At 45.2% G+C, this 15,946-nt stretch overlaps 1 protein-coding gene across 3 annotated transcripts in view; it reads right to left on the reverse strand.

Annotated features, from left to right (window-relative positions):
• The window catches only part of zzef1 (zinc finger, ZZ-type with EF hand domain 1), a 244,983-nt gene extending 229,382 nt beyond the window's left edge, over positions 1-15,601 (reverse strand). For all 3 annotated transcript variants that reach the window (XM_072589324.1, XM_072589320.1, XM_072589323.1), the window contains exon 1: positions 15,100-15,601. In XM_072589324.1, coding sequence (XP_072445425.1) covers positions 15,100-15,507 — 408 coding nt within the window. In that variant the 5' untranslated portion in view covers positions 15,508-15,601. The remainder of the gene's footprint in view (positions 1-15,099) is intronic.
• Between the last annotated feature and the right edge of the window lie 345 nt (positions 15,602-15,946).

Below are 15,946 nucleotides of genomic sequence, written 5' to 3' on the forward strand. Positions count from 1 at the left end.
ATACTCCATACCATCAAGACGCCATCCATTAAGACTCGATGGGCCGAAAGGCCTTTTCCTGTGCTGCAAGCCTTTATGACTCAATTAAGAGCTTAATACTAGCAATGTATGAAGGGTTGGCAGATATAAAATGTCAACACACAAAATTCTGAGTAAGCAATATATATTATTCAGAAAAACATGCAGTCACAAATAAAGTCAAAGGGAATTCAGGAGAAACTGACCTCAAAGAGTATTTGAGGTGATTAACACAAACGTAGTTAAGGGAAAACAGAATATACATGTGGAGAGATGAACAGGTTATGTTGTTAGAATGAGCAGGGTGGGAGGGGACCGTGTACAGCGTAACCATGGCTCTGCTGTATTTGTTTGTTAAGGCTATTCAACTAGACTGGCACCACATCACTGATTGGCTTTTCATATTTTGGAACTATAGTTAAGATTACCACAGTTTGGGTGAGGAGGGGTGGCTGGTCATTATTTCAACTATCTTGCACGAAATACCGTCACACACATTACCACTGCTCGGTAAATATTTGCTTGGCATTCTTCCATCAGCAAGAGATGATGGGAATACAACCTCCAAACTCTGCTCAAGCCAGATGAGATAACCTGCTGCATTTCCTTTTGATGGAGAGATGAGCTGATTCTGGACAGGCGAATTCTGCCACAAGAACCACACACTGTGATGTCCCTTGCTCAAAGTACAAGATGATCACTGCTGGACAGACGTCTACTTGAGCCTGACATGTTGTGTCAAATTTCCCTCATTCATCAGCTCGCATCAATCTAGTTTGTAGATTGATGTGGAACATTTTCTTTGAAAGCTTCCTTGAATCAGACCTTTAGGCACTGGTGTCTTGGCACAGCTACTTCCCCATTTCGCATTTCCTTGAACACCTCCCAGTCTGTGCACATGACAAGCTGCAGAAGCATCCTTTGCCTGATTAAAGCTATAATATGGAGGTGCTGGTGTTGGACTTGGGGGACAAGGTCACAAGACACCAGGTTATTGTCAGGCGTATGTGAAATCACAAGCTTTCAGGCTGCTGCTCCTGTGTCAGGTGGGGTGAAGAGAAGCACACAGGCACAGAATTTATAGGCAGAGAGCTCAGAAGATCATACACATGGAGTGAGGGGAGTGTCAACAGGCTGAATAACAAGTCTTTGCAAGTGATCAGAAGTGTCAGACAGTGTGAGGAAGGCTGAACAGCTGAATAGCAAGTGAAACGCTAGCATGTTTGGCATGTCTGCCCCAGATGGTTGCCTCATTAGTGATTTTTTGTCTTTCCACGTGATGCCAAGGGTGGGCTGTAGACACCAGAGATGGAAGTTATTGAGCATTTTTTTTAAAGTAGGAGTACCTTGTTCAGGCCTTGTTACAAATATAGATCTTCTAAAGATTCTTGATCCTGTGGGTCAGTTTGTGATATTTTCCATACTCAGATGATTTATTCACTCACTCTGGTGGTGCCATTTCAATGCATGCACTGAGCTCTTAAGTAGCAGATTGTCACGGTGAATGGAAGGTCACAAAATTTACTAACTGCTTCTCGTGGCATGTTGTTGAATCTGATTACAGGCAGCGGCAGAGCAGCCTGTCCCGGTTTTCTTAACCGTGATGGTGAGGGGGAACAGGACACAAGCACGTGACAAATTATGCACAAGTCTTTGGAGCTGATCTTTTACAGATTCATCAGTACACTGAAGTTCCCAGACTAGTCATACCACATTGATGTCTTGGTTTTTTAGTCTTGAAAGTTTGAGGAGTTTCTGTACTGTTTCACCCTATCCCTGATCTCAGACCTGTCAGCTATCCAATTGAGTGGAGCCACACACGCTATCACAGAAGGAAAGATTGTGAGAGACTGCAAAGTTTAGGAGGACAGCAGACTTTCTCAAGTATCCAGCAGGAGCCTACCCTGCACACTGTCTCAAATGCTTTAATAAGATTGACAAGAACAAGCTCTAATAAGGTTGCTGCTCTCTGCATTTCTCTTCAAGCTGTCAGAAGAGGATCTGCTTGTGCTGAAAACATATTTTGCCACTGGTTATGTTGCTAGTTGTTGTGGAGTCTTGATAGACTGACTCGGGCATCGGTCTTCCCAGTGACAGTGAGGAGTAGGGTGCTCCTGATGTTGTTGGAATCTCTTTCATGAACATGATATTTGTATCAGGTGTACCCTGTTGGATAGAGCTTTCTCTCCAGCAGAGGTAATCGAGATCACAGTTACAGCAGTCAGTGAGGCTTTCCATATTCAAGTAACTAGGTGGTGCCCATCCTTTCTGGCTATTTTCTAGCTGCTAGGGTCTTTCTGACTTCAAGTCATAGAGATGTACAGCACAGAAACAGACCCGTCGCTCCAACCCATCCATGCTGACCAGATATCCCAACCCAATCTAGTCCTACCTGCCAGCATCCAGCCCATATCCCTCCAAACCCTTCCTATTCATATACCCATCCAAATGCCTTTTAAATGTTGAATAGTACCAGCCACCACCACTTCCTCTGGTAGTCAATAGGGTTCAACATCAAGTTCATACATGGCAGGTAGCTGCAGAAGATTATCAAGCACAGGCACAAAGTCTAGTACATAGATTAGCGTACTGCACTACCACGAAGCCATTTGTCTGTTCCAGTCAGTGAATACTTTCTCAGATGCAAAGGAGTAAACCTGGTGATGATGCAGCCAAGTGCATTATACCAAGGTTACCACTGTCATTCATATTTATTTCCACGGTTTGGTCCAATACTTGTTGGCACAGTACTTTCCATCATCTTCTACACAACTACCTTAGATAGCAGATGATTGCCACATCCTTTAGGTTTAGGAAGCAGATTGCAAACTAGATGAGCTGCATTCTTTGTTTCAATGATCACAATGATTTCTGCAAGGTGTGCGCCAAACTAATCTTTGTTCCTGTTTAGAGGAAAAGAACTGACCGAAAGCTTCTAACAGATCTCAACTTCTGATTACCAGGTCAAGTTGGTGCCAGCAGCCAGATCTCAGATTGCACCAAGACACTTTCTACCCTGGAAGGAGCCGCTGGGAACAAACTTCTCATAGTTACTGTTGAATTTGAATGAAAGATATCTTCAGACTAAGATTCCACTCATCTTGCTTGTGTGGAAGCATTAAGTGACATGTTCTGAATTGCCATTAATTTTGTGTTCATAAAGTCTTGAATAAGGAATTAGCAGCCACAGACATTGCTTCGTAAATTAATTTGTCTTGTGCTTTGCCAGAAGATGGCAAATGTAAAATCATGCTTCTGTGCAGGCTGTACCTTTTGGTGCTCCATTAGGAAAATCTGACCATTGAGCTTTCAGAACTGCCTTCGGCTCATCAACTTTCTTTGTCCAAAGCATGCTGCTCAAGGGAAAACAGTCTTTGAATTTACTGCCACGTGGTGTCATACCCAACTCCCCTTTTCACTTATCCACATATTTTGGTGACACACAAGGCAAATGCTTTTATCTTTTACAGATGGGACCAGAAATTCATTTTCCCATTCTATTTCAGGATGCCTTTTAGATGGTCCAGATTCACCTGACATGATTCCAGCTTCGCCTTGTAGGTTGAGAAATCTCGGTTGCTGGCCATGATGCAGCTCTGTCACTGGATCCATATCTCTGGAACACCCAGATGTTGCTGGAGGCACGAGGGGTCACAGTGGTTGCCATTTGTTTCAAGGGCTCCTGCTCATGTTGCAATACCCACATATCAGATAGCACCCGTTCCCTGTCATCTTTCTTCATCCTGCATGGACCCATTGGGTAAGCAGCTGAAGACAGATGCTGCAGGTCTACAGAGGACGGTCAGAGGAATGGGACTGGCTGAGCTGTTCTTAGAGAGAGCCTGCACAGACACTGTTGGCTGAATAGCCTTCCTGGTTTCTCATGCTGTCACGCACTGGCTTCACTCATCAGCTCCTAGTATCTTTCTCCTCTATTTGCTTGCATTGCCACCACAAAATATACTTTACCCTGCAACGATAGCCCAAAGAGATCAAACTCAACCAGGGTGAAAAAAACTGGCACTGCCTATCCATCTTTCCCTAGCTATGCTGCTCCTGAAAGCAGACGTCATGCAATAGCATGACAATTGATGTGTGCAGTGGGGCTTACTGCCAGAAACTTGACGATCTACATGATAGACATAGAACTTTAAAAATCAAAAGGATGACACAAAGTATTTATAATGTAAGTGCAACACTTGCAGCTTCAGATTACCCAAGCTTTAATGAATCCTCATTAATGTAACACTTGACTGCAATCACTTTGCCAGTTGATCTGTTTGGCTGTACAAGAGCATGGAAGTGGCAAATCCACTTATAACATATCTCCAGGCATAAGTACATAATGAAGACTTAAAGTGCCTTCCCTACTACTCATTCCATTTGTATCAGAGTATGAAATGTTTTATAATGGATCCCTACAGACACTGCACAAAACATTTTACTGACAGTTAGGTTTGGAATAAAAATGAAAATTATACCTCCTGCTCCATCATTACACAGTCATTCTAGATGAGCTTTAATTCTCTCTTTTGAGCTCATACACACCTGTCTAACTAATGCTTGGGCAATGGGAAAGATTAGGGTTTTGAGAGGTGAGTGGGTTTTTGTGGTTCTTCAATCCCAAATGTTTGTGCCAAAAATTCAGATCGGAGTTGAATATCAATAACAAGAGCCATAATGGACTCGAAATATTGATTCTGTTTCACTCTCCACAAATGCTGCCAGACCTGCTGAGTTTCTCCAGCATTTTGTGTTTGTTCATTTCAGCTACGTATATCTCCCATGGTGGAACGCATTCCACTTTACAATATCACTTACCAACCTTTCAGGGCAAACAGTGCTTCCATTCTGAAAGGGAATGCCAACTTAATTTAAGTCTCTGGGTGAAGGCTTTACCGACTTTGAAGCTACTCACTGGCTGATGGCACACAATCATTGTTCAAATATTCACACAAATAGTTCATATTAATTTAGATTGACTAGTTTATCTAAAACCTAGAGTAACTGAACTAACCACTGGTTTCTCTGAATCACTGCTTTGTGCGATCTGATGTTCTGTCAGGAGTTGATTGAAAATCTCCTGCTTAACACCGCAACCTGTATAGTTGAATACAAAGTTCTCTGTTGTGTTTGGCAGTGGCCTGTTTGCAAAGTTTTCAATGAATGTGTTTAAGGCCACCCTGTTGGAGGGGTCTGGTGTGCCTGCCTGGTTCTCTCTGCTGTTGAATTCTGATGGTCTGTCGTATCCAGCATGAGGGACAACTGTTGGTGTAGTGAACATATTATGTACACATTGTGAGAACACAATGAGCTGTTTCTTTTAGCTATTTATAGGGAAGATGGTGGAGTGCCGATGTCACCTCACCTGTAAACCACAGATCCAGGCTTCTACTTTGGCGACAGGGTTCAAAATGCATCATGGCAGCTGGTGGTATTTGAATTCAAATAATAAATCTGGATTTGTAACTATGACGTAGATTATTGTAAAAGTGGCCTTTGTGAAGGAAATTTGCCACCCTCCTCTGGCCTGGGCTACAATTGATTCCACTCCCAACAGGCCACTCAGCTCGTTGGGAGCAATTGGCAACGGGCAACACATGAGCTTTGCCAGCTATGCCCAAATGTAAAACAAAAGAACAAAGATGTGGCAAACATTCTGTCTGACCAGTGGAACACTGACACAAATCCTGGGGAAGGTAAACTCCACCGTTGGAATGATCTACACTCCAACTGCACTGGGATTGGCATTCTTATGAAGTAGAGCAGGTTTAAAACTAGATAGTGGGGACAGTGTCCTAAATTTGGGAAGTTGTGGTGAACTGGAGAGGGCGAGTTGGGGCAGGGGAGGTGGGCAAGAGGAAAGAATTAATGTGAAATATGTCAACACTAACAGAAAGGAACAGAGAATACAGATCTAAGAGTGGATTGGATAAAACTAGAGAGCAAAATTTCAGGTTATCTTAATTCATATAGCATGTGAAACAAACAATAAACCAGGAGGACAAATCGAGATAGCTATCACCCATAAATGTGAGGTACTGCATTTTGGAAAGGCAAATCCCAGCAGGACTGTCTTAATGGGAAGGTCCGGGGGAATACTGCTCAACAGAGACCTTGGAGCGCACGTTCATAGTTCCTTGAATGTGGAGTCTCCAGGTGAATAGGATAGTGAAGGCGACACTTGGTATGCTTGTCTTTATTGGACAGAGCATTGAGTATAGGAGTTGGCAGGTCATGTTGCAGCTGTACAGGACTTTGGTTAGGTCAGTATTGGAATATTGCTTGCAATTCTGGTCTCCTTACTCCAAGAAGGATGTGAAATGTGAAAGGATTCACAAAAGATTTACAAGGATGTTATCTGGGTTGGAGGATTTGAGCTATAGGGAGAGGCTGAATAGACTAGAGCTATTTTCTCTGGAAAATCTGAGGCTGACGGGTGATCTTATAGAAGCTTCTAAAATCCAAAGGGGCATGGACAGGATACATAGACAAAGACTTTTTCCTGGGGTGGGGAGTCCTAGACGGCATAGGTTTAGGGTGAGACGGGAAAGTTTTAAAACGGACTTAAGGGGCAACTTTTTCACACAGTGGCTGGTGCATGTGCGGAATGAGCTGCCAGAGGTAGCATTGGAGGCTGGTCCAATTACAACATTTAAAAGGCATCTGGAGGTTTATGAATAGGATGGGTTGGGAGGGATATGGGCCGGGTGCTGGCAGGTGGGAGTAGATTCATATAGGATATGTGGTCAGCATGGACGAGTTGGACCAAAAGGTCTGTTTACATGTTGTTTATCTCTATGACTCTATGAGATAAACAAACAGAGTTGAAGAATTTACCCTCTGGTCACTTACAAGTTAAATCATTATTCCATCTTTTGTGCAGGTTGGAACAAGTGTTGTATGAGACAAACGCATGGCCAGCAAAACTGAAGAGAACAACAAAGTAAACATGGGTTGCCTTCATTATTCACCTCATCACACATAGTTCTGTGATAAAGATGTATAATATTATCATTTGGGAACTTGGATTTGATTTTGGAGGAAAAAAGGTTTTGGTTTTCAGTTCTGTGTTGGCGATTTCTCTAAGTGAGAAAATCATTTTTGAACACCAAGTTCAAACACCATTTTCAAGTGAGCATGTGGTTGAAGCTAAATGACTAGATACGTGAAATATAGAGATACATGTCTATCTGGAGAGTTCATTGATCAAATGTTCACAAAGTTGATCTTTTATGATATAAGGAAAGAACAGCTTTATACGAGGGGTTTGTGGCAGTCTGGTCTTTCAGAGCTTTATTGGTTTTAGCAGGTTATATAGACAGGGACTTTTATAAAATCCAGTTAGGAAGCAGGGAATAGCTGGTATGTGCGTATCTCAGACAGAAACAGTAAGAGAGAGAATCACAGCTGGTGAATGCATAAAAAAACACAAAGAAAACATCTGCAACCCCATCAGTTCAGTGAGATATTAAAAAGATGTAAGATAGAAGTAATGATACTTCACTTGGGTGGAATGACTGAAAGAGATATTGCTGGGAAAAAGACTGAATTCTTTTCACTGTTAATGTTAAGACCTGTCTAAATTATATCTTTTTTATTACAAAATAGTGTTTTTTTAAAATCCTACATGAATACTACTTGAAGCACTGTTCATGCCCAGAACCATCTCCTTCATACAAACCCCACTAGGTAGTCCATTCTCCCTCTCCGCAAATAAACAATGACTCAATGAATCAAACAGCTAAAAATTAAAATGTAGGTAGGAAAGATGAAGTGCAGCTCAACTCACTTTGTGGCTATCCAACCACCTGAAGCACTATTTACAGATGTAAAGATCCCTGGCCTTTAGCTTTTGGGTGACAGCAGTAATCACTATCACCTCAGTCAGTGAATCGTGAACTAGGGTTCCAGTGACCTGAGCACATAAGCTGCAGTACTGAGAGAGTGCTACATTACCAGAGGGTCAGCTTTTGGATCAGACATTAAATGGCTGCTCTGTTATTCTCTCAAGTGGATGCCAGTGTTTCTGCGAAGGTTCACAGCTGAACAAGTGCTCTGAGAATTCACATACTTATTGGTGTGCTGATGCACTGCCTTTCAGTTTCAGAAGTCACTACTGTTACAGACCTCAGATGTGTATGCACTAAAAAAAATTTAGAGAGGCTATCCACAGAGGCGAAAGATCCCAATGACCCTTTTTTTTAAAACTTGGGGAACTCTGGCATCTGGGCTCATGTTTATCATTCAACTAAAGGCTAAATACAGACAGCCTGGTGATTATCAGACATTTCTTTCTGTTTGATGGGTTTCTTACAGCAACAATGAGTACACTTCCAAAGTATTCAATGGGCTAAAACAAGCTTTGGCACAGCCTGTATTTGTGAAAGGCAGGTTCTAAATGCAAGCTTGTTCTTTTCCTTTTGCATGAAACAGAATCATAGAATCCTTACAGTGTGGAAAGAGGCTGTTTGGCCCATCAAGTCCACGCTGACCCTCTGAAGAGCATCCCACCCAAACCCAGCACCTCACCCTATCTCTGTAACCCCTACATATTACCATGGTTAATCCACCCCCTCGACATGGCCAATCCATCTAATCTTTTGCCTGTGGGAGGAAACCCATGCAGACACGGGGAGAACACAAACTCCACACAGACAGTAGACTGAGGGTGGAACTGAACCCAGGTCCCTGGTGCTGAGAGACAGCAGTGCTAACCACTGAGCCACCCTAGGAATGAGTCAGAGGGTTACTCTGGTAGAACAATGTGTTTAGCTTGATCTTTAGGATGATTATTTCAAGGCATTATTGGATTTGTATTCTGTTCACAAGTGAAAACAAAAACAGGAGGCAATTCATTCTTGAATATGATCAAGTAGTCTAATAAATCTGTAGCTCAACTCCAATTTGCTCACTTTTCCTCCTTGTCCTTCCCCTTATAAGAACACACATTAAAAACAAGGATATGTGTTCAAGGTTTGTGTAAAGATTTGTAGCTCAGGTGCAAGTTGACATGGTTGTGGATATGTTCCCCGAGCTGGGAAGTTGATTTGCTGATGTTTCCTGCCCTGTCTCAGTGACATCTTCAGTGCTTTGTAGCTTCCTGTGAAGCGCCGCTGTACTGTCTCATCTGGAATTTATTTGGTTCTGTTCCTGCTGCTTCCAGTTGTTCATTGTAATGGCTGGTATATTGGGTCCTGGTCAACGTGCTTGTTGGTAGAGTCTGCAGATGAGTGCCATGCTTCTCACTGGCTATAAATGGACAAACTAAACAGAGGACAGCCAGAGAATTCCTACAAACTTGGCACTCATCCATGGATTCAATCACCAAGCACATTGACCTGAACAGCAGGATGGATAAGGATCCTTACCTGGTTACGGAATCATTGAGAAGGAGCCACTGAGAAGGTTCCTGTGAAACTATTTTCTTTATACAGCCTTGGTTGAGGCAATGAGATGCTTTGTCAGAGTGGTTGAAACAGATGCCAGTACGTCATGAAAGGGGAGAGTAAAGAAGTGAAACAGTGAAACAAGTGGTTTCCTTTTGTGTTGCAAACTTGCCCCCCACAACTCCCACCCCCACCCCAAACTGCTGTATGAAAGGGAATGAGAGATGGGGAAGAATCATTAACCTTGCCAGCAAGACCACTGTCTCAACAATGAATGGTTCCAAAAGTTGTCATCCCGAAAATCTCAGGAGTTGGAAACTTTGGAAATACCGCAAGTCTCATGTCTCCTGTCAATTTTCTGGATCAGAATTAAGCCTGCAATATTTTCAAGGGAAACTAAACATATGTAAAATTAAAGTGCGTGAGATTAGAAGGAGTGAACTAGTATGAAGATAGAAATGGTTGGCAGACAGAAAACAAACAGTAAGAATAAATGGGTCTTTTTCTGAGCTACCAGTGGTATCAATGCTTGGACCCCAGCTATTTTCAATATACAAATGACTTATAAGAAGGAACTAAATGTAATCCAAGTTTGCAAATGACATAAATCCAGGTGGGATACTGAGTCAAAAGGGTGCAGAGATGGTTCAGTGATTTGGACAGGAGCAAGAGGGCAAATGAGGTTATCCACTTTGGAAGCACAGATTACCCGAATTGTGACAGACAAGGAAAGAGGGAGGTGCAACAAAACCTGGGCTCCTTGTACACCAGTTATTGGAAAGTAAGCATGCAGGTGCAGCAGTGAACGTGGCAAAAGGTGTGTTGGCCTCAATAGCCTGAGGATTCATGTACAGGAGCAGAGACGTCTTACTGCAATGGTACAAGGAATTGGTGAGACCACACCTGGAGAATTATGTGCAGTTTTGGCCTCCTTATCTGAGGATGGATGTTCTGGATGCAGGGAGTACAACAAAGGTTTATCACACTGATTCCTGGGATGGTGGGACTGATGCATGAAGAGAAACTGGGCTGGTTAGAACTGTTCACTGGAGTTTAGAAGAATAAAATGGGTGGATCTCTTGGAAATGTATTAAAATTCTAACAGGATTAGGCAGGCTAAACACAATCTTTTGTTACAGGAGACTGGGGAGTCTAGAATGAGGGTCACAGTTTAAGAACACAGGATAGAGGACTGAGATAAGGAGAAAATCATTCACCCAGAATTCTCTGCCACAGAAAGCATTTGAGGTCAAAATATTGAATGCTTACAAGGAGTTAAATATCGCTCTTTGGACTGAGTATAGGGAGAAAGTGATAACAGGGGACCGAGTGGAATGGTCAACCATGATTATATTGAATGACAGAACAGGTTCAAAGGCCGAATGGCCTATTGCTGCTTCTAGATTCTCTTTGTAAACAACTTAAGCCATCATTACACTTGGGAAAGTACCAATAGAGAGAGAGAGCTGGCACCACTGCTGACTCCAGCCTTTGGAGGTTCATCAAAACAAGACATGTAAATATGTTTTCACAAGTTATCAAGCTCACGTATCACCTTCCAATCGCTGCTGGCTCAAAATATGTATGCGATATGCCAATGGATAGGTCAGCTGACCACCTCACCGAAACCACTGGCCAAAACAACACTAGCTTAGCAACTGAAATCTAATCATTGTCAATGCAATCAATGTTTTGTTCAGTGCCAGCCTACTCACAGGTCCTGTTACCATATAATAACAACTTTGGTAGGGAACTAGATAGGCTGTTCTGAAAGTAATTCCTCTTTCCAGTCAGTCATTTGTGGGCAATTTACAGAGTTAAAGATTATCACAACACCCTGAGATTACAGGGAAAAATAACTGAAGGAAGGGACAAATCAACGTTCGCTCTTTTTCTTCCAATCATTCCACAACAGGGCTGGTCAGAGTACCCAGAAGCCTCAGATAATATTGCATTCAACAACACCCTTTGTCCACAATTTAACAAAGGTGTTACATACAGTATTTTTGCTGAACCTTTGTACTACCTATACATTGAAATCAAAACCCTATTACTCAAGAGAAAACCTCTCCCATTGAATTGCCGAGTCATTTGTTGCTGTAATCTACCTCCAGAGCCAAGCACCCAATAGACAGTTATTACCAGAAAGGAACACAGGAAGGGAGTAATCAACTGGTGCAGTACTTTGATACTTTGTACCCGAATCTGCAATCAAGCTTTAATTACATAGCAATAGCTCTTAATACCCAAACAGCATGTGACTGAAAGCATATGAGCACTTTGCTCAATTTCCAAAGCCTCAATCCAAAATTGTACAGGACTCTCAAAGACGTCCCTGTCTTAGAGTGTTGGCACAAACAGTAATTAAAATTGCTAAATGTCACAATAGATAAACATGTAGGACTGTGGAACTAAACTAATACGACTTCTCAATCAAAGGGAGCGAAAGGTGATCATCTGAACACAGCACTGTTGCAAATGAAAGCATGATGTGGAAGTGTCGGTGTTGGACTGGGGTGGACAAACTACACAACACCAGGTTTATTTGGAAACACTCACCTAGTGCTACTCCATCAGGTAACTCATGGGGCAGGATCAGAAGACACTGAATTTCTAAAGATGAGTGTCAAATGAAAAGGGACACACTCATTATCAGTACCTCAGTTTTTGCAGATGCTAGCTGACCCACTACATTTCTTCAGCCTTGCACTACTGCCTTGTACATTAGCTCTTCAAACAGTAGCTACTCTAAGAGAACATAGGAAACCTCTTTGCTAGTAACCACTTTAAAATACTTTGTTACTGCACTAATCTACAGCAATAGTTATTAGTTTCGCTTTACTACAAACTTGTTCGAAATAATGCCTTTAAACGTGCAAAGGCACTTCACAGGAACACAAAAGCAAAATGCAGCAGATACTGGAAACTGGACAAACAAACAAAAAATGCTGGAAATACTCAACAGGTTAGGCAGCATCCATGAACAGAAACACAGTTAGCAAACTGTGATATCAAGTTGCAAAGTGACAAACACAAATCGTTTGCATCATTACAAGATGGGAACAGTTAAATACATGTCATGAGAAGCCAAGTCAATGTTATGATGACATTCTGACCCTTTAGACTGTACTTAAAAGCAATTCACAGAGACTCCTTCAATAGTGTCATTACAAATCCACAGCCATCTGGAAGGACAAGAGCAGCAGGCACATGGGAACACTCCCACATGCAAGTTCCCCTCCAAGTCACACCATCCTGCCTTAGAAATGTATCACTATTCCTTTAGTATCACTGGGTCAGAATCCTGGAATTTCCTCCCTCTCTGTAGTGTGGGTTCACCAAGGTAGCTCACCACCATCTGAAGGGCAATTAGGAATGGATAATAAACATTGGCCCAGCCTTGCACTGACTACATGCCTTTGAGTAAAGAATCACAAGGACTCAAAGCATATTAACTGTAGTAAAAACTGTAAATACTAAACACTTACAGTAGAATTTGTGGAGAAACAGAATTTTTCAATTGAATAATCTCTCATCACAAACTTCATAGATGCTGCCAGATCTAAGAATTAAACATTTTCTGACCTTCTTTCAAATTTCTAGTACTTCTTTTATATATTGGTGAACTACTCAATGTAGAAAATTGAGCACTCATTTCAATGGCAGTACAATAGGTAAACTCACGCTGGGATTCGACACATCAAAACAGTTTTCACAAGCACCTCTGGAGGCAGGTCAGTCCTTGAATATAACATGTTATTAGAGACTGACATGATGGCTACATGACTGGCCTGTCTCTAAAGGTATGGAGGTAGGTCAACACACCCTGCTCTGTACAGTCCTTCCTGGTTTTTTTGTTATTTTTCCAGGGAACGTGGGTGTCACTGGCAAGGCCAACATATATCACACACACTAATTGCCCAGAATGAGTTGGGTTGTTGGGTCATTTCAGAGTTAACCACCTCGCTGTGCATTTGGAGTCACATGAAGCTCGATCAAGTCAGTCTGGCAGATTTCCTTCCCTAAAGGATATGAGTAACAAGATGGGTTTTTCCAACAATCGATGGTAGTTTCATGGTCACAGCCACCCGAGACTCACTTTCAGCTCCAGATTTGTTCATTGAATTTAAATTCCATCAGCTGCCCTGGTGGGATTTAAATCAACGTTCACAGAACTGTACCAACCAATCAATCATCTAAAGCAGGGCACTTAAATCAGTATTGCATTGGAATTAGATTACATCTGCTAGCTCTGATAACAAATTACTCATCTGTTGTTGTGGTTCTGTTGGCTGAGCTGGGAATTTGTGTTGCAGACGTTTTGTCCCCTGTCTAGGTGACATCCTTAGTGCTTGGGAGCCTTCTGTGAAGCGCTTCTGTGATGTTTCCTCCGGCATTTATAGTGGTTTGAATCTGCCACTTCCGGTTGTCAGTTCCAGCTGTCCGTTGCAGTGGTCGGTATATTGGATCCAGGTCGATGTGCTTATTGATTGAATCTGTGGATGAGTGCCATGCCTCTAGGAATTCCCTGGCTGTTCTCTGTCTGGCTTGTCCTATAATAGTAGTGTTGTCCCAGTCGAATTCATGTTGCTTGTCATCTGCGTGTGTGTGTGTGGCTACTAAGGATAGCTGGTCATGTCGTTTCGTGGCTAGTTGGTGTACATCGATGCTGCTCAGCATGTTCAGCCAGAAGCGGCAGAGACAAACCATTACAAATGCCGGAGGAAAGATCACAGAAGTGCTTCACAGGAGGCTCCCAAACACTGAGGATGTCACCTAGACAGGAGACGAAACGTCTGCAACACAAATTCCCAGCTCGGCGAACAGAACAATTAGGGTAGGGTAGGGTGTTTGTGGGGGGGAGGGGTGAGTGTGTTGGAGGGGAGGGGTGAGTGTGGTGGGGGGGGAGGGGTGAGTGAGTGTGGTGGGGGGGGGGGGGGAGAAGGAGTGAGTGTGGTGGGGGGGAGGGGTGAGTGTGGGGGGGGGGGTGAGGGGTGAGTGTGTGTGGGGGGGGAGGGGTGAGTGAGTGTGGGGGGGGAAGGGGAGGGGTGAGTGTGGGGGGGGAGGGGTGAGTGTGGTGGGGGGGGAGGGGTGAGTGTGGTGGGGGGGAGGGGTGAGTGTGGTGGGGGGGGAGGGGTGAGTGTGGTTGGGGGGGGAGGGGTGAGTGTGGTTGGGGGGGGAGGGGTGAGTGTGGTTGGGGGGGGAGGGGTGAGTGTGGTGGGGGGGGAGGGGTGAGTGTGGTGGGGGGGGAGGGGTGAGTGAGTGGGGGGGGAGGGGTGAGTGAGTGGGGGGGGAGGGGTGAGTGAGTGGGGGGGGAGGGGTGAGTGAGTGGGGGGGGAGGGGTGAGTGTGGTTGGGGGGGGAGGGGTGAGTGAGTGGGGGGGGGGGGAGGGTGAGTGAGTGGGGGGGGGAGGGTGAGTGAGTGGGGGGGGGAGGGGTGAGTGAGTGGGGGGGGGAGGGGTGAGTGAGTGGGGGGGGAGGGGTGAGTGAGTGGGGGGCGAGGGGTGAGTGAGTGTGGGGGGGGGGGGGGAAGGGGTGAGTGTGGTGGGGGGGGGAGGGGTGAGTGTGGGGGGGGGGGGGTGTATATTGACATCCCGCTCTGTGAGCCCTTGTCCGGCCGCTCCCCCCCCCCCCCCGTGCCCCCTCCCCCCCCCCCCCGTGCCCCCTCCCCTCCCCCCTCGCCCCGCCCTCACCTCCTCACACTCCTCCTTGATGGCGAACCTGGTTGTGAGGAGCTCACAGAGCTGTGCCATCCTGATGGTGTCCTCTCCTCGGGCCAGGCGCTCCTCTAACCAGCGGATCAGGTGACTATGATGCTGCTGCACCACATTCTCACACACTTCATCCCGCACCTTGGCGGCCGCCTCCCGCAGCCGCTGGTGCTGCAACAACATGTCGGCGCTGGGCCCGCAGCTGAGTCCGGGGCCGGGGCCGGGGCCGGGGCCTCCTCCCTCCGCCGGCTCGGGCCCTCCGTCCGGGCCTGGCGCCGGGAAGCCGGCCTTGGCCGAGCCCCGCTCACTGTCCTGCGGCTGCTCCTCATCCTCCTCCTCGTCCTCGGCGCAGTCGGGCTGCCCGGCGCCCGCGCTCTCCGTGTTGCCCATGCCCGGCCTGGCCGCTGTCCCGCTCCGCGCTCTCCCTTTCCCTCACACACCGGCTCCCGGCTCCTCCACTACCGGGTCCGCTTCACGACACTGCCGGCTTCCGGCGCCGCTTCACGACACTGCCTGGCCCACCCCCCCAACCCAACCTCACGACACACTGCCGCATTCCAGCGTCCCAGCACGACACACTTCCGGTTTCACCTGGTTTTCCCGGCACGACACTGCCGGATTCTGGGAACGCTTCACGACACTGCCGGATTCTGGAGTAGCTTAACGACCTCAGCCTTGGGACCGGAAGTTAAACCCAGACAGCACCAGGTTCCAGTCGAGCAGGTCGATATGGAGGCACTGGCTTTCAGAGCGCTGCCCCTTCATCAGGTGGTTAGAGGAGCAGGATCATAGAACACAGATTTTAGAGTAAATGATCCCTATGTCATGC

This window comes from Chiloscyllium punctatum, chromosome 19 (assembly GCF_047496795.1).
Source record: "Chiloscyllium punctatum isolate Juve2018m chromosome 19, sChiPun1.3, whole genome shotgun sequence".
NCBI classification, from domain to species: Eukaryota; Metazoa; Chordata; class Chondrichthyes; order Orectolobiformes; family Hemiscylliidae; genus Chiloscyllium; species Chiloscyllium punctatum.